At 39.4% G+C, this 24,064-nt stretch overlaps 1 protein-coding gene across 1 annotated transcript; it reads left to right on the top strand.

The window, feature by feature from the left end:
* The first annotated feature begins 1,322 nt into the window (after positions 1-1,322).
* On the top strand, positions 1,323-22,283 carry fancg (FA complementation group G). Its single transcript, XM_088911908.1, has 14 exons — positions 1,323-1,531; positions 1,863-1,953; positions 2,062-2,193; positions 2,800-2,993; positions 5,749-5,893; positions 7,325-7,455; positions 9,669-9,815; positions 10,303-10,463; positions 13,932-13,995; positions 14,890-15,248; positions 16,187-16,227; positions 17,388-17,543; positions 19,666-19,795; positions 21,582-22,283. Exons 1-14 carry the CDS (start codon positions 1,448-1,450, stop codon positions 21,673-21,675), a joined length of 1,929 nt encoding a protein of 642 aa, XP_088768034.1. The 5' UTR covers positions 1,323-1,447; the 3' UTR covers positions 21,676-22,283.
* The last annotated feature ends 1,781 nt before the right edge of the window (positions 22,284-24,064 follow it).

Raw genomic sequence — 24,064 nt, 5'->3', positions numbered from 1 at the left:
CACCCTTGGATGAGGAGATGCTCTCCTGTGAAGTGAGGCCTGGGCCAAATGGCCCTGCTGGCCCCTCCTCTCGTAGGGTCTGCGGAAGAGAGCACAGCAAGTCAGTGACGGGAGCAGTTGTTGGAGAACACTGATACCGGACGGCTCCTTTGGAATATTGGGTTTGGGTAACTAGGGTCCATGGGGCTCATGTGTTTCCGAGAGTGTGTGTCCCTCATGGGTATTTTGTGTCATGGGTTCAGTGTGCATCAGTCGGCAGTATTGCATGTTGTAATTACTAGAGTACAAAACAGGCAATTATGTAGTCTTGACTGGGTGCACTGGTGGCTCTGGGACTCTTAGCACTCTTGGAATTGTGGCTATAAGAAAGGAAGCACAGGTTCAGGCACCTGGTGCCCGAGATCCAATGGTGCAAAGGTACCATCTGGGAAATCATGACAGAATGCCCTTTGGAGTTCCCCATGAAAAGTTTAAAATCAGTTCCTGTGCTTAGGGGTCACTTTCCATGACAGTTACAGGCGTGCAAAGGAACAAGTAACGGTTTATTCCATGCTGAAAAGAGAAGAAAAGGAACACAATGATTCAGCAGTGGGGCCTTCTTCAGGTGTCAAAAAACGTTGTTTCTTTTCAGCATGGAATAAACCTTTACTTGTTCCTTTGCAGCCTACGCATGCTGACGCAGCTACTGTACCTACTTAAACTTCATTTACAGGTGTGTCTTGACTTAGTAAAGCACAGACATTTAAATTATTATTTTATGTATATAGCCCCGGATTGATAAACGGTGATAAGATGTGATATGCAATTAAAAAAAAGGACGTTCGTAATTAACATCAGAGACAATTCAGATATTCTACTGCTGAGAGGAAACATTCAACCAGAAAACCGTTTCCTTATTTCAAAATAAGGCTAGCACACATAAATTTGAATCTTGTAACACAATAGCTTGATAAACAATTAAGACGTCATCACTTAAATTATAATTCGTCACTGAAAGCAAAATAGCTGTTCCTGTACCATAACATCCCTCTGCTCTACTGCACTACATGAATTACACTGAAATTTCCCGCCTTCACTGGAGGAGCTCTCACATCCGTCTGTCATGTGCGTCATCAGAAATGAGACCAGCTATTGGCTGAAACGCTGTCGCTTCAATCCCAGAAGTCAATCAAAGCTGGCGAGGAAGCGGGATTTACATCTTTGCCTGTGCGAGAGTGTTTAGCTTTACTCTTCTGTAAATACTGTATCGTCAATTTTAGAGTCGTATTTCCCGTGATCGTTAATTTACACGAACTGTTTCTTATGTACGTTAAGTCTCAAAGTTTAGTGAATGTAGTCATGCAATATCGTTTGATATATTTTTTCGTGTAAATGCGTGATACCAATATATCACAATGTAAGCCTTAAAAAAGCTCCGATTAAGTTTTGTGTACTTGTCGAAAAAAGAATGGATCAGGAAAATTGCCTTGGTCGCCGGGGCTGCTTGGACTTTTGGACAAAGGAGAACAACAGTATTATAACAAAGTGGAAGGTATTTGCACCAACATACTGCAGTTAGCTTAAAGAACGTTATAGATCCTTTCAGATTTTTATTTTATATAAAAGGTATTAACTTTTATAAACTGCCAGTCTTTCTTTCTGCTGTTTTTCAAGCCATTGTTCATCTCATAAAAGTTGTACTAAGTGTACATGTAAGATGTGCACGTACAGTTCATTGCTTACAAACTTGAAACTTGACTCAATTCCAAACTTTGGTATGATCTGCATTTTTTAGATGTCTTTACAAGTGCAACCTATTTGCTAAATCTCAATGAGCAAGGTACATAAATGTAAGTAAAAACGGTGTTTCTTCCTGCGTACAGTCAGTTGGAAGAGTGCAGAAAGGAAACCATCAAAAAGACCTACTGAAACAGTGCTACTCCGAAATTGGCAAGCTGCTTCAAAAAATAAAAGGTAAGATGGCATATTAGTTCTCCCAATGTATAAAAAAGTAAGACATTAGTTTATTTTAAAACACAGAGTAAACTAGTTCATAATGTTCGCTTGTTTGTGTTTGACAAGGGCTACCCTCTGTCGCTGCCACCCTTTCTCTGGAACTGACTGTTCTCTACAACACCTTACTGTTCAGTTTCGGCCTGTCAGACTATGGAGCAGCGGGAAAAGGAGAGCTCCTGACTCTGGGTCTAGTCAGAGGTATAAGTACGCCATCTACAGGAACTGAAATGTATAGCCTGCCTCATCTGCCTGTGGTCAGAGCTGTTGCATGGACAGCATAATTCTATTTTTCCTGTAACACCTGTTTTATTCAGTGTTTCCAGACCAAGACATTTGTTTAGTGATCTTTTGGAGAACAGTAATGTTGCAGACCCCAGAGAAGCTTATAGGGTTTTATCAGACAGCAGAAATGCTACTTTTGTCTTGACAAGTAGTTTTATGAACAGTGAGCCTAAAGTCTACTAGTATTTTGGCAGTGACATAACGAGGTATTGGTAATAGTAATTGGTTTTATTGCTATGTTTGTAACCTGATACTCTGTTTAAAACCTTTAGGCTTTTCACTATGTGAAATTATTTTATTTTAAAATTAGTATACAGTCCAGTGTCAAACAGTAAAGAGTTCTCTATCTAGGGCAGCATGTAACCAAGACAACCTCCATTTCAGGCCTCTTTGAGTTTCAATAATGGGAAAGAACTGTGCAGTATGTCACAGTTGAATTTCAGTGAGTAAATCATCTATAAAGTACTCGAGAGTAGGTGCTGTACTTTAGGAATGACTCCAATCTGATTTCACCTCGCCTAGCACTGGAAGCCTTGGACAGTGAGCTACAAAGCTCTGAGCCCCTGGATCTGTGGCGAGCAGTACTGCAGATCTCCGGCTCTCAGGAATGGATCGTTTGCTTCCACCAGCTGGCCTGTCTGCAGTGGGCGGAGTGGCTGTCTGCCGGCCAGCTTGAGAATATCAGGGAACTGGCTGTCTTGCTGGCCGGCTCACGGGTGAGCCACTGTCAAATGGCAGGAAGGTTGTTTCTTTTGTTCGTAGTGCATTAAAAGGAACATTTGTGTGGTCCGGTGAAGTCATTGACTTTAGCCTTGCCATGCCCTGAAATTCTAGGGGTGTCCCTGGGACGCAAATGTGAACCAGGCTTTTCATCTCCATGGGTTTTCCAGTGGGGAATTGAAAATTTACACGGAACAAAATGATCAATCCGGTGGTTGTGATTTAAAAGTGATTTGTTTAAAGTAAAAAGTAGATTTCTCTCAAATGTCCATGATGTCTGTATTCCCTTTTAGATAGAAGTAAGGGATTTGCTCTGTTTTATGAAATCCACAGGTGTTATCTTAATTTCACCAGACCCTAGTAGGAGAGCTAGTGAAATATCCTGCAAGCAGACTGTTGTCCTTTGCTCTCACAAGAGGGTGTGTGAGTGGGTTAATCCGGTAAAGATGGTAACATTAAAAACATCCTTTAGGCTACCCAAAAAAATCTTCCTTGCTTGTGCTAAGGGAATGGTTTCAGTTCAGTAGTCCTGGAGGTTTCTGCTTACTGCTAAAAGTTTTTTGTTTTGTGAAATCAACTAGTGATCCAAGGAAAAACAAGCTTACGTCTGTAACCTTGACACCCTCGAATTGGCTTCCATCCCTTTTCATCTTGAAGAATTGAGAAGGTCAATAAAACTGCATCAAAAGAAGATGGTTGGATTTCTTTCGGCGTGTTTGCTGTAACCTGCCGTGAGAAATGGCCTTGTTGTCAGTTGTGAGGGTTTTACAGACTTACAGGCAGTTAGTGTAGTCATCCTTTATTTTCCAGTTATTAATGTCTGTAGTCTGTCAGCTGGTTTTTGTCACAGGGCTAGCTTAATATAGCCCATTACAATGTTTTCATTTTCAATTTCCGTGACACTTACTCCCATCAAAATATCAGGTTTGACCCCAGATTTGCTTGTTTATTCAGAAATGCTGGATTATGTACTTGAAATGCATCACATGTGCCCTGTGACTTACTGACAGCCAAAAAGACCTTAGAGTGCCCAATAAAACTGTCCTGGCCTGTGTGAACAAGCGCGTAAAAGGTTAGTCACCTTTTCATCAAGTGTGAAGCTTTAGCACTGCTGTCATAAATGTCGGTCCTACTGTATATGGTCAAAATCAATTTTAATTGCACAAGAATTTTGTTCCAAGAAGGCTAGTACATTCTCGCATCAGAATTTTCTGCTGACTATCAGGGGTTTGCTGAATGCACCAAATGGTAAAGTTTCAGAGTGCTATACAAAATGGGAATCTGTCCTTTCTATATGAGTGATTGCAAACTTGGGTGCAGTGGTGCCATATACAGCATATTAAATAGTTATTAGTGTCTGCTCTCTGCCAAGCAGAAGTGGAGGAGAATCTAATTGCTAATGTTACATTGTCTTACTGGATTTAATCCAAGGTGTTTAGCAAATACAGTTGACAAAACCTTTATCTTTGCCACCCATCGCTGTGATATTTAATCTCCAGGCAATTACAATTTTTAGATCTCTTAATTATTGGCTTCCACCTCAAGTGAAAAGAAGGCTCTCATTTCTGTCTTTCTGGACAGTCATGTTTTACATTCAACATATTTTATGTCCAGTGGCCTCAATTTCCAGGCCCTTTGAATGCATTGAGACGCCAGTTTTAAAATGCAGATATTCTCCAGCTGTTCCTCTGGACAGGACGCCATCAGTTTTTCTTGGCTAGAGTGGTTGAGTGTCACACAAAACTAATGAAGATATTCTGATAGACATTGACAACAAAGACCTGGGGTGTAGAAGTCTGTTTACATGTTACAGCAGAGTGACCTCGTTCTAGAAAATTAATCATTGACTGTGATAGGATCAAGGATGATTGATCCTATTGATTTGGAAGGATAAAGAAATAGCATTGATGTATGGGACAAACAAAATTAATTTCACCTGCGGTTTTCTTTTTTGTCCTTTCTTTAAGCAGAAAGGTTAATATCATCCAGAAGCCGATTCATTTCTGCAGAGAATTAATGAATAAGTGGCTTATGCTGTTTGTGCCCCATAGCGATTTGTCTGATTTGAGTAGGATTTTCTTGCATCTTTCCTGTTATTTTTGGCATTTGCATTAAAGAACGGCCTGCTTTGCATTATTTGTGCCATTTTACCCAATTATTTCACATGAACCTAAGAATCTGCACAACAGGGATAGCGAATAAAAGAATGCTTTTTAAAGTGTTGCTGGTGGTATGTTTCTCCTGTCTCAGCAGTGCTGTCTTTCTCTGAAAGACTATATTCAATGCACCATACGTAGGTTGCTATGGGGCCTTTACATGGAGATTGCTGACTATGCAGATTAAGTAAGCACTACCGCCACAATGCAGAGAATAAGCTCCTATAGGAAAGCATCCCATTATAGCTGCCTGTGAAGAGTCCTCTTCTTTTATTGTATTATGCTTTGGACCTTTGTCTCAGTCTAGCTCATGATTCTGGTTAAGAGTTGCCTGATTTTAATGATAAATCCACTCTTTGAGACTCACTTTGTTTCATGAATTACTCGTTTTATGATAGGCTTTTTTGTCAGATGTCTAAATCGCTGCGGATGGATTGTTTTACCTGGACAGTTGTATAGATGTGGCAAGAAGAATATATGTCAATACCCACTTTAAATCAGTGTTTTTTTTTTTAAGACAGATCCTAAATTGTGGTTCAGTATTGATTTTGAGGAGTTCTCTGCATTTATGTGACAGTTTGTTTTTCTCTTTCAGACAGAGGCATTTTCACCTCCAGCAGACACGCTGACGGCAGTTAGAAATATAAGCTTGTCAATTGAAGAGAATCCCTCCCTTGCTGTTGCACTGAGTGCCGGGGAGTTAAGAGAGCTCCTATGCATTTGCACTGTGGTCACTCAGGGTTAGTATGGCATCCTGTGGCTGGGACTATAGTCTGGTTTTAGAGGAAGATTCCAACATCTAAGGTCTACTTTCTCAGAGCCAGAATGTTTAAGGTCATTTCTTAGTGCTAAGTTTGCCTTTTTAACAGATTATAGTGATCTTTAAAGTCCCCATAGCAGAGCCTTTTATCTTTGAACTAACTTTTTGTAAGTCAGGATATTTGCAAGAAAAACAAATCCAGAAAAATATTATAATCTTAAAATACCTCATGTTGGAAGAGTGTGTCACATTTATTACTGTTCTAGAGAATATGTTCCATTCTTGACCTGGAATGATCTCCTCCAATATGTTACCATTAATTACATCAAGCCTGTATTGTCTTAGGATAGCACAGTGGTGCTGTAATTAGCATGGCTGTTATTTAGTGCTGGGGCCCTGGGTTCAATTCGTGGTGTGCTATCTGCGCTGAGTTCGTATGTCCTGCGGGTGCTCGGGTTTCCTCCCACTGTCCACAAAAACATACTGGTAGGTTAATTGGCTTCTGGGAAAATTGACCCTGGTGTGAGTGTTTGCATGCTTGTGTCTGTGTGTCCAGGTTGTATCCCGCTACATTCACCCATTGCCTGCCAGAGCCTGTCCTGGCTCCCCCACGACCCTGAGTTAGATCAAGTGGTTAGAAAATGAATGGATTTTTTTCTGCTGTAATGTCTGTAGTACTTTTAAAAGGCAAATCACTTAAAACACAAATTACACACAGCACAAGTATAATTAATTTGTTTCGTCAAACCTATGTATGTTAAGGTAAACATGAAAAAGTGTATAATTTTATACATAATCTTAGTTTTTCTGCAAAATTAAAATAATTACATAATTCTATCTCTTTAATTATGGTGTATCTTAGGTTTAAAGAACTGACGTACGTCAACAATTTTTCTACAAAGGCTGCAGTAAAGGTTTAAAAACTCCTGCCTTAGGCTCTAAGTGAAATTTACCATGCAGTAGACCAATAGATACCATCAAATTAGCAAAATGCGTGAGGGTTAACCTCAAACTAAGCAGCCTCAACCAGACTTTCATGGGTTTCTGATTGGGGCCATTTAGATGAGTAGATGAGTTTAATATCTCCCCCCAAGCCATGAGTAGTGCATTAAACCTCTGATCTTGGTGACTGTGTATTAATTGTGTCTAGTTGTGACAAATAAAAAGATTACAGGCTTTTGAAGTATGAATGTGGCCATACTGAGTGGCAGAGTTTTTCAGGAGTCAGATTTGCTTATTTTTAAACCTTTTTAAAAAAGGGTCTTTTTTAAGAAATAGTCCCTTAAATGGTGCCTGGTTCACATAGAGTAAGGTTTCACAGATGCACAGAAGGCTTTTAAAACCAGTGACATATTTGCAGTAAGCCATTGCTGCACAGGCTCTGTCATTCAGTTCCTATGTGTTTTGGTAGGCGCTGAGATGATGGAGGCAGGGGAAGTTTCTGCGGCACTTCTTAATTTCCAGGAGGCTGCAGCCCTGCCCTGTCCGAGGAGTGTCCTGGCTCAGGTTCATACCTTAATGGGTCTCTGTTTAAGACAGCTGGTAAGAACTTGCTTAACTGCCTTTGTCCTTCTCTCGTGCAGATATACTTCAAGAGGTGTTTAGATGATAAAGATAATTGTTCAAATTTGTTTGTGCGTTACACAAGGCATAGCAATATCAGATTGATTATTGCCGTTCTTGACACAACACAATGGCTCCCCTAATATTAGACATTTCTCATTTTGAACTCTTTCACTTTGTGGTGACTGCAACCTTGAAATATGAAACTTGAGGCAATTTGATTTTATTCTTTTTCTAATGGTCCTCTGTGTGGCTCCATGGGTGAGCCCAGATATCTGGCCCAGAAACACTGCTCTGAATTTCATCCATTATCAGTAAACAAGGTGCATTATCTGACACCTTTAGAGGTGTTTCCCTGAGTTTCATCTCTGGTGTCTAGGTGGATGAGTACAGTGGTACCTTCTACTATCTTAAAATAGTTATAAGGGAAGAAAAAAGACTAGCTGGCAACGGTCAGAAATAATTAAGAACATTAATAGGGGTCTGTAATATATGGAAAACCCCTACAGTATACAGTGGTGTGAAAAAGTGTTTGCCCCCTTCCTGATTTCTTATTTTTTTGCATGTTTGTCACACTGAAATGTTTCAGATCATCAAACAAATTGAAATATTAGACAAAGATAACACAAGTAAACACAAAATGCAGTTTTTAAATGAAGGTTTTTATTATTAAGGGGAAAAAAATCCAAACCTACATGGCCCTGTGTGAAAAAGTGATTGCCCCCCCTGTTAAAACATAAATCAACTGTGGTTTATCACATCTTTGGAAAGCTGAGTTCAATTTCTCTAGCCACACCCAGGCCTGATTACTGCCACACCTGTTCTCAATCAAGAAATCACTTAAATAGGACCTGCCTGACAAAGTGAAGTAGACCAAAAGATCCTCAAAAGCTAGACATCATGCTGCGATCCAAAGAAATTCAGGAACAAATGAGAAACAGAGTAATTGAGATTTATCAGTCTGGAAAAGGTTATAAAGCCATTTCTAAAGCTTTGGGACTCCAGTGAACCACAGTGAGAGCCATTATCCACAAATGGCGAAAACATGGAACAGTGGTGAACCTTCCCAGGAGTGGCCGGCCGACCGAAATTACCCCAAGAGCGCAGCGACGACTCATCCAAGAGGTCACAAAAAACCCCACAACAACATCCAAAGAACTGCAGGCTTCACTTGCCTCAGTTAAGGTCAGTGTTTAGGACTCCACCATAAGAAAGAGACTGGGCAAAAATGGCCTGCATGGCAGAGTTCCAAGACAAAAACCACTGCTGAGCAAAAAGAACATAAAAGCTTGTCTCAGTTTTGCCAGAAAACATCTTGATGATCCCCAAGACTTTTGGAAAAATACTCTGTGGACTGACGAGACAAAAGTTGAACTTTTTGGAAGGTGTGTGTCCCATTACATCTGGCGTAAAAGTAACACAGCATTTCAGAAAAGGAACATCATACCAACAGTAAAATATGGTGGTGGTAGTGTGATGGTCTGGGGCTGTTTTGCTGCTTCAGGACCTGGAAGACTTGCTGTGGTAAATGGAACAATGAATTCTGCTGTGTACCAAAAAATCCTGAAGGAGAATGTCCGGCCATCTGTTCGTGACCTCAAGCTGAAGCGCACTTGGGTTCTGCAGCAGGACAATGATCCAAAACACACCAGCAAGTCCACCTCTGAATGGCTTAAGAAAAACAAAATGAAGACTTTGGAGTGGCCTAGTCAAAGTCCTGACCTGAATCCGATTGAGATGTTGTGGCATGACCTTAAAAAAGCGGTTAAGGCTCGAAAACCCTCCAATGTGGCTGAATTACAACAATTCTGCAAAGATGAGTGGGCCAAAATTCCTCCACAGCGCTGTAAAAGACTCATTGCCAGTTATCGCAAACGCTTGATTGCAGTTGTTGCTGCTAAGGGTGGCCCAACCAGTTATTAGGGTTAGGGGGCAATCACTTTTTCACACAGGGCCATGTAGGTTTGGAATTTTTTTCCCCTTAATAATAAAAACCTTTATTTAAAAACTGCATTTTGTGTTTACTTGTGTTATCTTTGTCTAATATTTCAATTTGTTTGATGATCTGAAACATTTCAGTGTGACAAACATGCAAAAAAATAAGAAATCAGGAAGGGGGCAAACGCTTTTTCACACCACTGTATGTATAATGTCTTTACAACTTGTCTTGTGCTTTTGGTTGTGGTATACAGGGTAGGCCCCAGAGTGCCCTGCAGTGCTACAGAAAGGCCCTGGAAATAGATTTTGGCTGTCTGAGCGCACTCTATCAGAGCTCACTTGTGTTCAGACAGCTAGCAATGGCACAGGCAGAGATAGAGGCCCTCCGTTTGCTTCATTCCGTAAGTAACTTTTCATTGCTGAAAGCTACTTGTATACTTTCTATCCTCACGTCAACTAATGCTCCTTATTTTGTTAGTTAGTTCAAGAAGGGGGATCTGAATCTTCTCTTCATTGGTGTCAGTGGTTCATTTGTAAATTGAATCTCTTTAATAAAAATCACTTTGCAAATAGTTGTATGACTGAACAGCTTACTAAAAGAGCCTGCTCAACTTGAATAACTGCATTTCAACAAGGAAAGTGGAAAAACAAATCATAGACACAGGATTAAAGCAAATACTATCAGTTTGTTCGAAAGTAGCTGAAGTTGAGGATGGCTTATAAACAAAGGTCTGAAAACTCATCAGAAGGGGTCAGAGGTATGGCAATAAGTATAACAGGCATTACCAGAAAAAAAGACTGAGTACTGCTTGTAGAAGAGAAATAAGAGGAGTAACCCTGCGAGAATCTGTAGACCAAAGTACAGATGAGGCCCACTGTTCTCCACAGGCTGTGGTGTGTTCTGCACAGAAAGAGTCCTGCTGTAATTGGATCCATCTGATTACCCACGAGTCTCTGCTCTGCAGCCCATCTCTGATCTCCACGTTCAAAACACCAGCCGTGCTCAGTGTCAAGCACTCCCTGGCACAAAGCAATCTGCGTAATGGAAGGTAAGACTTCAAAGACAGCTGTGAGACTTGATGGGGTCAAATAGTAAGTCACTTTCTTCTAGGTTTAAGATTTGTTTGTGCCACAATTGTTAAATAAGGGGAATACTGAAATTTCATCATGGGTAAATTGTATCATGCAGCAACTACAATGAAAATTACCTTTATTTTATTTACTGCAGAGGACACTGGCACAGTAGTTAGTATTGCTTCCTCAGTGCTGGGGCCCTGGATTCAGTTCCAGATCTAAGGTGCACTGTGGAGTTTGTATGTTCTCCCCATGTTCATGTGGGTTTCCTCCAACAGTCCAAAGACATACTGGAAATGGCTTCTGGAAAAACTGGATCCTGTCTTGAGTGCAGGCATATGTGTTTGTGTCTCTGAGTGTGTCCTATGGTTGACTGGTGTCCCATCCAGGTTGTATCCTGCCTTGCGTCCTTTTCTTGCCAGGATAGGCTCCTGCTCCCCTGCAACCCTGAATTGGATAAACCGGTTACAAAATGGATTTATCTACTTTCTTGGTGCCTAATATCAAGGCAACACTGAATCCAGCAAGAAAAACATCAGCAGCCATCAGGAGTTAGTAAGAGCTGTTTCTGCCCTCTGCATTGATCTTATCCCAGACTGAAAGTGCTCACATAGCTTATTGCAGATAAATGACCTTGTATCTGAACATCAACATCCAGTTAAGAACCTTAGCAAAACATTAGTTACAATAGATAATGTGTGATATTTACTGGGCAGACTGAAGTCTAAATTCTGTTTTGAAGCCACTAAACTTCAGATTACACAAGCTGTTCTCCAAAGTGATCAGCACTTTACATTCTATAGAACATAATTCTAACAGGCAAATTTCCAATTGTAATGCCTTGTGTGTAACTGGTGTGCCAGGCCTACATAAGAAAAGACTGTAATGAAGGATAATCTGCCACTAGAGGCCGCTAAATAGTGCTTCATATTGTAATTAGTTCATTTGGGCGTAATCTCACTAATGGTATAATAATAATAATAATAATAATTGCTTACACTTATATAGCGCTTTTCTGGACACTCCATTCAAAGCGCTTTACAGGTAATGGGGACTCCCCTCCACCACCACCAATGTGCAGCATCCACCTGGATGATGCGACGGCAGCCATAGTGCGCCAGAACGCTCACCACACATGAACTATTGGTGGGGAGGACAGCAGATTAATGAAGCCAATTCATAGATGGGGATTATTTGGAGGCCATGATTGATGAGGGCCAATGGGAAATTTGGCCAGGACGCCGGGGTTACACCCCTATTCTTTTCGAGAAACACCCTGGGATTTTTAATGACCACAGAGAGTCAGGACCTCAGTTTTACGTCTCATCTGAAGGACGGCGCCTGTTTACAGTACAGTGTCCCCGTCACTACACTGGGGACTTAGGACCTACATGGACCGCAGGGTGAGCACCCCCTACTGGCCCCACTAACACCTCTTCCAGCAGCAACCTTAATTTTTCCCAGGAGGTCTCCCATCCAGGTACAGGCCAGGCTCACATCTGCTTAGCTTCAGTGGGTTGCCAGTTATGAGTTGCAGAGTATAACTAAATATTAATTATTTACTTATATATAATAACTAAATACTATAATTATATAGTATAACTAAATAATTGTAAAAATGGGGTATAACTTAGGAGAGAACACATTTTCACAAGGGACTTATTTGGTCTGTATATCTCAGGTTGTACCAGTGAGTGGTTAGACCTTTGAGTTAGTGTTCTGTAGTTGATCTTTAATTTTCAGTACTTTTTATTTTGAAGTAAATTACTACTTAGTCCTTTTTTGTGTTAAGAGAGCAATTTTTAAAACTTTTTAATAAAGACCAAACCGTTTATTGGTGTTGAAAGGATAAGGTGTTTTTGCTGTTTTTCCCTGAAGCCACAATACAGATGATTGGGATTATTAGTGTTTGATGAAAAAGGGACTTGTGTTATATTTCAAAGCACCAAAAACCAGCAATGTAGGTGTTTTGTGGCTTATTTTGTTTTGGAAATGGAAAAAAAAATATTTTGAGGATATTATAGACTTCAATGTAACATTAAAACGTTTTTTTTTTGTAGTCAATGACTAAGACTAAGAATCATTATGCCCCAACATTAAAGTGGAATTTTTACCACCACACACTACGACGCAAGGATTAGGGCTTGAATGGTATGGATGAACAATGTAGGGGGGGGGAATAATCTTCCCTGAAGCAGTGAATGATTTTGTTGGTTTTGACAAAACCTTAATTTGAAAGGAGTCTAGTGACCCTATTTATCTATGTATTGCTTTTTATGGGTTATAGGTACATTAAATGTATATACCTGTGACTGAACTGTATGTTGGGAATGTATCTTAAGCCAATTACATTCTTGCTTAGCTACAAGTGTTTTTTGGTCCTTAACTGTACTCTCTTCCATTCTTAAGAGTGAGAAAAGCCTTCTGCTTTAAGTCTAATTGGCAAAGGTTATGCTCTCGTGGTTCCTAGCCACCGTATGTACATTGCCCTTATGGGGAACAGTTCCTCTGTATACATCTCAGGGATCTCCTGTACCACATTGCAGGTACATCGCAAACATTCAGGGGTTTGTCACACTGGATACAGTCAAGTCACTTGTTAATGTTCATAGCTAGTTTATTTTATTCTATCAATACCCCATTCTAACAATTTATCCACACACTGCAACAGTCATCTAAAAAAAAACTGCCTATATTGAGTGAAAAAGTATGCTGAATATCATGTACTGTATTTTGATGGTAAAATTGTAGCCACCTGATGTCCTTTACTGCTTTTTGCATCTAGGTGGTGTAGAGTTCCACCTCAGAACCTAATACTCTTTTTTGGGGTGTGTGGGAGAGGGTATCTGTATACCCGCACGAGCACTGTTGATTAGTGTTAGAATCACCTGTCATGGTCTCCAACATCTGGATAAACCTGAAAGTGCACAAAAAATGAATAAAAAGAATGATTATAAAACAGCTACATGGGAAGTTTAATTTCAGCTGTTGGCATAATTGTTTTTTTTTTCGGTACAATGTAATTGAGATATTGAAAGGCATGTTTTTCAGGATTATTTGATGAATTATTTAAATGCATGTTGGGCAGAGCAGTGGCTCTGTAGCTAAGGATCTGCGCCTGTGGCTGGAAGGTTGCCGGTTCAAATCCCGCAGCCGGCAGAGGAATCCTACTCCGTTGGGCTCCTGAGCAAGGCCCTTAACCCCAACTGCTCCAGGGGCGCCGTACAATGGCAGACCCTGTGCTCTGACCCGAGGCTCTCTCCCTCTCTGTGTGTCTCATGGATAGCAAACTGGGGTATGCGAAAAGATCGTTCCTAATGCAAGAAATTGTAAAGGGTTAATAAAGTGATGTTATTATTATTATGTTTGGTTGTCTTAATGGTGCATATGAGTCTAGTATAGCTGTTAATTAGCTGTTTAATTTGATGTTCTTTATCCTACAGAATATCAGAAGCAGTAGAGCAATATCTCGACCTGTTGACTTCATTTCATAACGATGAACAGCTGGTAGGTTCACATCATGGATCAAGTTAATTCTCCTTGAGAAAGAGGTCAAGGATGAATTTCAAAATGCAAAAAATCCTCTCATCCTAAAGAAGAGCTAAACTACAAGAAATTCTAAAACTTTTATTTTAGAGGCCTCTGGACTCGCAACAGCTTGTCTGCTCTGAAGGAAATGAGTAGAGAAAATACTGCATCAAATATCTAGTTTAAAGGTTTCAGTGGAGTGTTATTAGAAAGAAATGGCAGGATTCATCTGGGTTTGCAAGCAAGGTGTATTGCATAATAAGTATTTGTTCCACCAACGCCATGGAAAATAATTATTATGAGAAAATAATTAATTTAACTCTTCACATTCATCCCTAAGCTGGCTAGCCAAAAGAAAATCTCACTGCTCCACAGATTTGAGTGAGGAGCACTGTCACTGTCCATGCTATAAAAGTTTCATGAGGAAATGAGGTAAAAGAAGAGAAAAAGTAAACACTTTGGCTGTAGTGCCTTATTTACACACCTGAAGAGGGCTTTGCAATGTGGAATTGATCATTTCTTGTTCCATATGCATTTAATACCACAGAGACAAGTTAAATTCAATTTGTGGTTAAATGTCTGTGGATATAAATGGTTTACAATGAAAATATACATTGGATGCTTTTTCCTTTCATATTTTCTTAAAATAATTAAAATGCTTTTCAGGAAACACGTATGTCTCTTCTAACTTTGCAGCTGGAGTTGGCTCCACTGTATCAGAATTTCATGGTTTAATCTCTTTCAGGGGAAAAAATGAAAATTACAGATACGTCAAGAAAATAGAGAAGTATATTGCGTGGAATGGAAACCTGCAAGCAAATTCTGTTCCTGGTTAATGGCTTTCATTGTAAACTGTGCAATGCTGTTTCTTAGGTGACCACAGATAGCAGTCCAGCCCTTCCCAGAATCCCTGAAATCTATCTTGAAGCGGCTGTATCCTTGTTGAAGGCCAAGAGATACTGGGACGTTGTTGCAGTATGTGAGGAAGTTGTTGCTAAGACGGTAGACCTCATTCCACAGAGACTCACTCTGGATCTGTCACAGAAAGAACTCCAAGAAACCAGTGCCGCTTTTCTGGTCCCTTCTCCGAGTGGAAAACAATCTCGGAAAGATACAGAGGGGAAGAAAGAAAGCTTGAACTGTGCCCTTTGGGCTGCAACGGCCTTTTTCTTCCAGGGACAGGCATTTACTTGGCTAAAAGAGAGTAAGGAGTCAATTACTAATTATACCAGGTAAGGTAAAAACCTCTTTGTCCCACTCTCTTAGTCCTGAATTGTCTATATTCACAAACCAGAGTACAGAAGAGTCCATGTTAATGATTCAGCCCTTGAAAAGGGATCTTAATGATGTTCTAGAGCCTCAGTTAAAAACAGTAGATTTGTGAAGTTCTCACAGTTAACCTGATTACTGTGTTACTTATTTTAGAAAAGAAAAACATTAAAGCTTGAATGTAGGTTTTTTTTTCCCCATTTAGCGTTCAGCTGTTGATTTTAATCCAGAAAATACAAAACCAGTTCTGGAATATGTTAAATTAGGAACTTCACTTCTCATTAAATGCAGGGTTTACAGAATATCCAGAGTTTTCAAAGCTCTTTCCAGTCTTGTTTGATCAGGTAGCTGGAAATATAAAAAACTGGAAAAAGTAGTGAAGTGCCAACTTTTGCTTTAAATAAAGAATTTCATTCATGTAAGCCACTAGAAGTTCTCTTTAAGATGTTTTTTATATGCAAAGGATTTCACAAATTACTTTTAGTGTCATACCCATTACATTAAAATACCCATTTTTAACATAACCACATTGTTCATTTTTCTAATCTTGCTACAAGTTTTTTGTCTTCCTGCTGCGAAGAATTGTTTTGGTTGATGACAGTTCAGAATCATTCAGTACTTTATAGCCATTCAAAAAAACATTCTCTGGATTATACTGGGAAGCCCATTGTTTTGTCACAATTCGTCACCCTCCTTTTTCAATCTGCTGGAAAATGAGTGCATATCCTCTGTTTTAGAGTCTTTGTGATTCATGCAAACTATTTGACATTAACAAAATGAATGAATGCCTCCCTTCTAGGTAAATATCAATCCTCAAAAAAGAGATGGATGTATTTTTCCTGCAAACACACATGCAATAGCAATGGTTAATTGAATAAAATTTTATTTTGTTGTGTTGCAGGTGTATAAATATTCTGATTAGGGTGCCTGTTGAACATACAGGTGAGTGACAGTTAAGAATGCTCAGGGGCAGGGTATCGACACTTGACTGTCAAGTGGCTTTTACTTATTTTCCTATATGCCCATTGATATTTGGAAGAAAAAACATACTCTTGTGTAAAAACACTAGATGGTGAGATCTGAGAAGAAGAGTCATGATCTCTAAAGTGGCATAAAGGAAATTGCTAGGGTTTTATTTTTGCTAGGGTAGAAGTATGTTTAGAGGGTTAAAGAAGGGTTAATGCTTGTTGCGTAGTATATATTCATTAGGGCAGTGGTCAGCTTTGGAGTTAAGGTTTGGATTATTGTAGTGATTAAGATTATTGGCCATTGGCTGCAGGTTGTAATTGAATATAAGTGAGGGTTCAAGTTTGGTTTCACAATTATCTTTGGACATTAAAAATAAGATTATAATTAAGGATTTACTAATTGATCAAAGTTGGTCTGGATAACGGATAAGGTCAGAGTTCTTTTTATATCTCAGAGTTGAGTTGGGGCCATAATTAAAGGCTACTTGAGCAGGACTTCAGATAAATGGTCCACAGGTATGCATGCAGACCTGGTATGAATTGTTAACCAAAATAACGCACAATGAACGTTATACTTTAGTGTTGTATAGTTTCAAATAGAAATGCTTGCTATTCTCTCCATCAGCCGTGATCCCTAAACTTTGATTTCCTCTGCTGCTGTGGCTCAGGTGAACAGTTGTTCAGGTTCTCTTTACTAACTTGATGTTGAGAATTATTTGAGGGTAGGGCTGAATTTAAGGTTAGTGTAATGTCACTTGAGCACAATTAAGACACCAGACAGGTCTCTAACCCGCAGAACGGGCTCTGGAGTTCTCGATTAATTGCCTCGACACTGCGTCGAAGTTGACATCTCTTGTCCCATATGCATGGACTACTCCTCGACTCTTTAGCCTGGTTCTAAGGGAATTGGCCTGAATGTGGTTAAAATGCCACATTCCATTAAAGGACAACAAGTTTCAAAGAGGCTTCAATAGATTGCTGCAAGGAAAAATGAGACGCTGATGGTGTCGTTGTCATGTGAAGTAGTGTTGATGGCCCACATGCCTGCTGCTGTCTTTCCTGTGGTGTCGTTATCCAGCTCAGCTGGGCGAGCTGTGCAGTGAGGAAGGCTTATTGTTTCAGAGTGGCTGCGAGGAGGTCCAGACCCGTGTGAGGAGACCCTAACGAGCATTATGGCCTTGCGGAGGCTGAAGGCCCTGGCCTTCGCTGGCAGAGGGGTGAGCTTCATGGCGAGAGAGCAAGGGAAAGAGGCTCTCCTCAACTTCCAGCTCAGTCTACAGGCATCCCCAGGTACGGTGTTCTCCCTCTTCACGCCTCAGCCATATGTTATCACACTAGGTGTTATTGCTGCTTTATTATGAATTGTAATGTCTGATTTCAGAATCCACATTAACACAATACATCTGTTTCTAAATCATTCATGCAAATTAAGAAGCCGTAGTCCCAAAACTGACTCGTGTCACCCCACTGCCCCACTGACGCCCCCACTCAGCTGTGAGGTATCTCCACTCATCAGTGCCCTGTTTTCCACACTTTAAACAACTCTTTCTCCATTTACACAATACCCTGGATTTCTTTGGCATTCAATTTGAAGATAAGTCACTGGCTGTACTGAAGGTTTGAAAAATTAGTTTATATCGCACAGCTTAATGCATCCAGTGATTTAGCGGTTTCTTCATAATCTTTTATTTACTGATCTCGGCTGTTTGTTAATTGACTGTGGTGAAATTATTCTAAAGAAAAGGAGAAATGCTCACTTGGGGAAAGCAGAGAGCTCATGTACATTTTACAATGACTCAGAGAGCTCATCACATACAGTAGTTTCCCTTGTTGAGTAAGGAGTATAACATGTGCTGTACCAGTTTTCTTGCATCCAATACTGTTCAGTCTGTACCAGTATAATCAAATCTGCTAATCCTATGCAGATACAATTTTTTGGGATTTACTTTTTTCATGTTTTTGCTCTCTCTGTTATCAATGCATCCAAATCCAAGATAAACACAATGCATTCATTCCTTAGTCTACTTTCTGCTCTATAGGGTTAATTAAAAGCATTGCATTTCCAAAGGCAGTAATTCAAGTATAAAGTATAAAAAGGGAGTATAAAGTTTGCTTTCTCCATTTACTTACTGTGGTTACTGTTAAATCTCTTTAGAGTCATAATGCTGAATGGGAAATTATGGTGCATGACTTATTGTTTTAACACTAAACAAATGTTTTATATGGAAACGCACTTTAAAAGAGCCAATTAAGATTTGTTTTTGTCAAAATAAGCCCTTTCGATCAGTCAAGTCAGCATTGTGCTCAACTATGACAGGTAGGCTCCAAGACCATTAGAAAAAAGTAGAAAAATCACACACAAAGCTTATTAAGCTTAACAAAGGTAAAGTATCACAAGGTGGTAAAAAAAACAAGATCTGTTATTACAATTTTCAAATGAAATGCATATCTGATGTAGGAGGGCTGGTGGGAAGGGTGGAGTGTTTTGTCCAGGATATTTAGCTTTTACGTTATCTGTTTATTAGCACATTAAGGAACTCCTTTTTAGAGATAGAATAAAGAGCACTAGCAGTGTTTTCACTTTACTTGAAAAAATCATTTCAAGGCTTGCAGGTCTGGGCAGATATCTACTTTTGGATTTTTTTTTGTCAATCCAGCGCTTTATGACTTTAGTTAATTTTCAGTCTTCTTGTAAAAATTGTAACGCATTTAGCAGATGCTTATTGCCCTAGCAACTTGGAAATATAGGAGGATGGATTTTATATCGACAACTGCTGCTGCTGGATTCCTTACTACAAGTCCTTGGATTTGTCGGCTTTAAAGAACAGGGCACAAAGGAGTCCAGCCACTTGATAATTTTGGAAACACGGTGAATTGAAGGGCAGGGCAGGACAGGGGGTTGATCTGTTTAACAAGGGCGCTTTAACGTTTGAGCTGCCTTGTCTGTGATCCACAGATAATTTTAATAATTGTAAGCGTTTTTTTTCTATCCTTTTCATTTCATTTCTGTCTTCCCTATAAAACTAAACTAAATTAAAACTAAAAAAAAACGACGAGGAAACAGTGCAACCCAGAGTGACAGAGGAATTAACCACTCCAGCAACTTCATGGGCAGTGACCTGGAGTCGGGTGGTTTATCTGTCCGACAGAGGACATTTTACAGAAAATAGTCAGGCGATGTATGACACCAGAGGGCTATACAGAGGCGTTGCAGATGACTCTGAGGAATTTATGACTCAGGAGGTTGAATTTCAAACGAGTGAGTGGTCTACTTTGTTATGGTCCCACGAGTGCGTGATGTTATAGGCGGGGTTAGAGTTAGGCCCTTGTCAAGCTCCTCCACCGTGCAGCAACGACGCTGCCATGCTGGTGGAGGTCACACAGGCTCAGAGGACTCTTGGTCTGTCTATAGGCTGCGAAGAGACGGAGCTGTGGCTGACGGAAGCGCTCTGGAGCCTGGGGCGCAGGGAGGAAGCTGTGGCCTTCTGGAGCAAGCATCAGAGCTCCACACGGCAAGAAACTGTTGAGGAAGTTCCGCAAAGGTGAGGGAAGAATTGGCATTTGTCTAGAAGAGTGGCATTGAATCCAAATCCAAGTGGATAAGGCATTCCTTGTTGAATCTTGTATGTATTTACCTTGTTTATGTAGGGAAAATCTTTACCCTGAAAAATTATTAAATTACTAAAAAAATATTTTTTCTCAAAGAATTATGACTTAGTTTTACTTGCATGCATTGGTCTTAATACAGAATTAAACTTTCTGATTGTAAGTGGTTCACAGAACTCTTGTGCTTGCTTTTGTTCCATCCAGGCCCTTAAACACTAGTACTTACTAGTGTCTGTGACTCAGTACGTGGTTTCAAAAGTATTAGTTAAATGCCCTAGTTAAAGTGCATTATTTCTAACAGCTTAAGCACATAGAGATGTTTTTAGAAATTTAAGAATTTATGATAATAACCAGTTCAGGGTTGTGGGGGAGTCAGAACCTATCCCAGAAAGCAATGGGCACAATGCAGGGCACACCCTGGATGGGATGCTAGTCTATTGCAGGGCATTCATAGGCAAGAACACACACCATGGCCAGTTTTCCCAGAAGCCAATACACCTACTAGTATGTCTTTGAACTGTGGGAGAAAACCAGACCACCTTGAGGCAACACACACAAACGCAGGGAGAACATACAAACTCCACACAGATTGCCCTCCAAGAATTGAACCCAGGTCCCCAGTAATGTACAATGCTAACCACTGTACCACCGTGCCACCCTCTTTTCTGACTAAACAGCTCTAAGTAAGTAACCTATTAATGATGAACAGACACAGGCAGACATGACACAGTATTTGTTTTCTTACTAAGGATGTTTTGTCTTACTTTCTTACTAAGTCCAATTGGTTATATTTCAACTCACACACCTGAATGAGTACAGTCCTGAAAATCATCAGTTAGCACAGGGCTTATACCGATCGCAAATCTCATTTGACCTTTTAAGATCTGACACAAAATTAAAATTAAAAAAATATATAAACTTAATTTTTTTAAGCTTTTAAATTGGAAATTTAAATTATCTTGTGATGAGGAAATAGGCCAGTTTCCTACCCAGGAGTAGACTGAAGACCGTTCTGTTAGGATATTTTTTAAACTGCATCATGAGCACAGACATGAAGAAAGAAGCGTATCAACTACTGGCATCAATTAGTACTGTTGATTAAGGGCCGAGTTAATGCAAAAACCAGCAGACACAGGGGTACTTCATGACCATTATCGAGAACTGATCTAACTGACAGAATGCAATGTCTTTATTTGCAATGCAATGTCTTAATTTTAATTGCAGAATCCGAACTCTTATTGCTAACTGCACAATCAGAGTAGATGGACCCATTTTGAAGCCATGTCCCAACTTTACTGTAACAACGTTTTTCCTATTTTCTAGCGTATTAGTAATGTTTTTTATCACTTCATAAAAAATGTTTATGCACCATATGGTAATTAAGCAGCAAACTTCAATGTCATTGTGCTCCAATGTGCTGTTGACATTCTAAGTTCTTTAACATCTTCTTTCGAACAGTTTTTCCTCCAGCCATCACATTCACTAAAGTGTACAGAGAAATTTCTGAGTGAAAAGCAAAGACCCAGAAAAAAAGCATTGTCATATAAATGAAGTTCAACTAGGAAGCTGTATTAGCATGTGTAGGCTGCAAAGGCACAAGTAAAGGTTTATTCCATGCTGAAAAGAGAAGAAAGGAAACACAACATTTCCTCACACCTTCAAAGGCCATCTGGAATGTTGCACCTGATGCCTTTTTCCCCTCTATAAATGCATGTATTGCAGAGCTCTTCCCCTTTATCTGATGTCTTCTGTTGGAGAGATGGAAACTGTCGACACAGAAGAGACGAGGAGGAGGATGAGGGAATGCTCAAGCTGAGGACCGCCACTGGGAGGACAAAGGAGCCTGCAAGCGTGCAGTCTAAGAAACTGAATGTCTAAATCTAATCATATGACTTGTGTGCGGTGCTGGATTTGTGTACCACAAATGTCTGACCTGACTACAAAGCATGTGTCAGAAACTGAGTACCAAAGGATGAAGAATGAACCCATTATTTGCATTTTCGTCGTGTGTTTGTGCCAGTCCATCCTGGTTTTTCTTGGGTGTCTGTCCTTCCAGATGCAAAAATCCATTGTGACTGCTTGAGTTGCGTTTCACAATAACCAAAATGAACTCCACTCTTTCACTGTCAGGCCTGACACTTATGGTCATCCCTTGAGTTTGTACTATTTTTTTTGTTTTTCTTAGTATCTTAATTTGTATACACTGGAAAGAGTACAAATGATGCAAGACTTATAAATGCAGGGGCATACATTAGAAACCCATGTTTTCTTTTCTTGAGGAACAGTAAATCCAAACTAAAAAGCTTTTGGGTTGTTAAAGGTAAATTGCAGAAGATATTGTACAATGGTATTGTATGGGGAAACCATGGATATTAAAGAAATATGATGTAACTGGAGGTATGGTAATCTTTGGTTGTGATTTAATTTATGGCATGAGACCACATTTTCAATAAACTGGTTCTGGAAGTAAACAACCTACCACTATAATCTATGTGAAAATGACTGTGGGGTCTTTATTTTTGCCACACAGAGAAATTCTCAATTCTCCTACGCATTCAAAATTTGTTATAGCAGCTGGAAGCTGGAACAGTTCTAACTGCAAAAAAAGGTTTGGACTGGCCTTGCAGAGCTATTGAAACTATACTGTGTGATAACATACTGTAGTCCCATCAGACCTAACAAATACAAAACATTCCTTTTCAATCAAACCCTAAAACACGTACAGCCAGTTTCAAATGGACATTTCTTAAATATTGCAGCTGTGTCAGTGTTTTAGGGTTAGTATGCAGCTGTATAATAATTCCTTGCACTTATATACTCAGCATACGTCACAAACTTATTTTAAATCTTTAAGATGATGGCTTCCTGAAAATGCTCCAATTTCAGACATTTTCCCTAAAACGATGAAGAGTAAATTTACTAAATGATACATGCTAGTTACTTATCAGGCATGCAGTCACAGAGTATAAATTTTAAACTGTCAGTAGAGAACTGTCTTTGTGAAGTTGTCTTGCTTGGGAACAATTCTTTTAAGAGCATATGCATGCAAATGCAGCAAACATTTAGAAGCCATATATTGTCTCTATAGTTATTATTTCATAAAGAAATACTTAAATAATGGGGTAAACTTTATCTTGCTTTTCAAGTTAATTTATTGAAGTTGATGGCAATCAGTTTATGGTTTCACATCAGGTTTCAGACCTGATACAGTAAGTGTCAATGTACTGTACAATATTGTTTTAAAGTCTATAGGTATCATTTGGTTGATGAGTTACTTTTAGTGTAAGACAATAAGTCTCAGCACTACAAATGCTGCAATAGTCCCTTAATATGGTGGCTCTAGACTTGTTCAGTATAAAACATTGTAGGCAATCAAAGATGAAGGAGATTGATGAAACGATCCTGATCCAGGCAATCTCCTGATGAAAGGAGATTGATGAAACCAACCTGAATTATTAATGGAAACCCAACATTAACCGGAACCAAATGATAAATAGAAATGAAGTCACAGATTCAAGAATAGTAAAAAAATATCTGTAGGACCGCTTGTATAACAAAACTGGCAAACAGTAGTGTGACTTGTATCCTTAATGGACGTTAATGGATCAATACGTTATTTGCAGAATAATGAAAGGGGGCAAAAGTGGATTGATTTCCTTTTTTGTGCTGCAGAGATTCGACCTCTTCACTGAGCTGAAGTGGGCCGTTGATGTGTTGCTGATGTTAAAATCATGTTGAAACGATTTGTCTTACAGAACTTAAGAGACGAAGTTTGGTACATGGAATGAAATCACAGCCAACCCAGACCTTTCATTTTTATTGAACTTTTCCAAGTAATATACGTTGAATTGTTAATTTTTTCACAAGTGTCAATTACTATAACCTATTGCATGCTTAATTAACTAGTTTATCGTACGAATATTATTAAATAATACATAACGTGTTATTTTAGCACCATATCTATTAAGAAACCCTGAAGTTTAATCCAGGGCCTTTTATCTTTAACATTTCGTGTGGGTTAGAAAATAACTACCGTAGCTAGCAAGCAAAGCTGATCCTAACTGTAGACTACACTTTAATATCAAAAGATTGCAAATTTAACAGTAAAGCGTTTTAAATCCGAATCAATGCTTTTAAACAGAAAGTGACACAATACAAGGGCTGGAATTTGGAGATATTAAAGAAGATTTTAATTGAATTTAGCA

This window comes from Atractosteus spatula, chromosome 3, assembly GCF_055471065.1.
Source record: "Atractosteus spatula isolate fAtrSpa1 chromosome 3, fAtrSpa1.hap1, whole genome shotgun sequence".
NCBI classification, from domain to species: domain Eukaryota; kingdom Metazoa; phylum Chordata; class Actinopteri; order Semionotiformes; family Lepisosteidae; genus Atractosteus; species Atractosteus spatula.
This window is presented reverse-complemented; position numbering and strand designations above follow the sequence as displayed.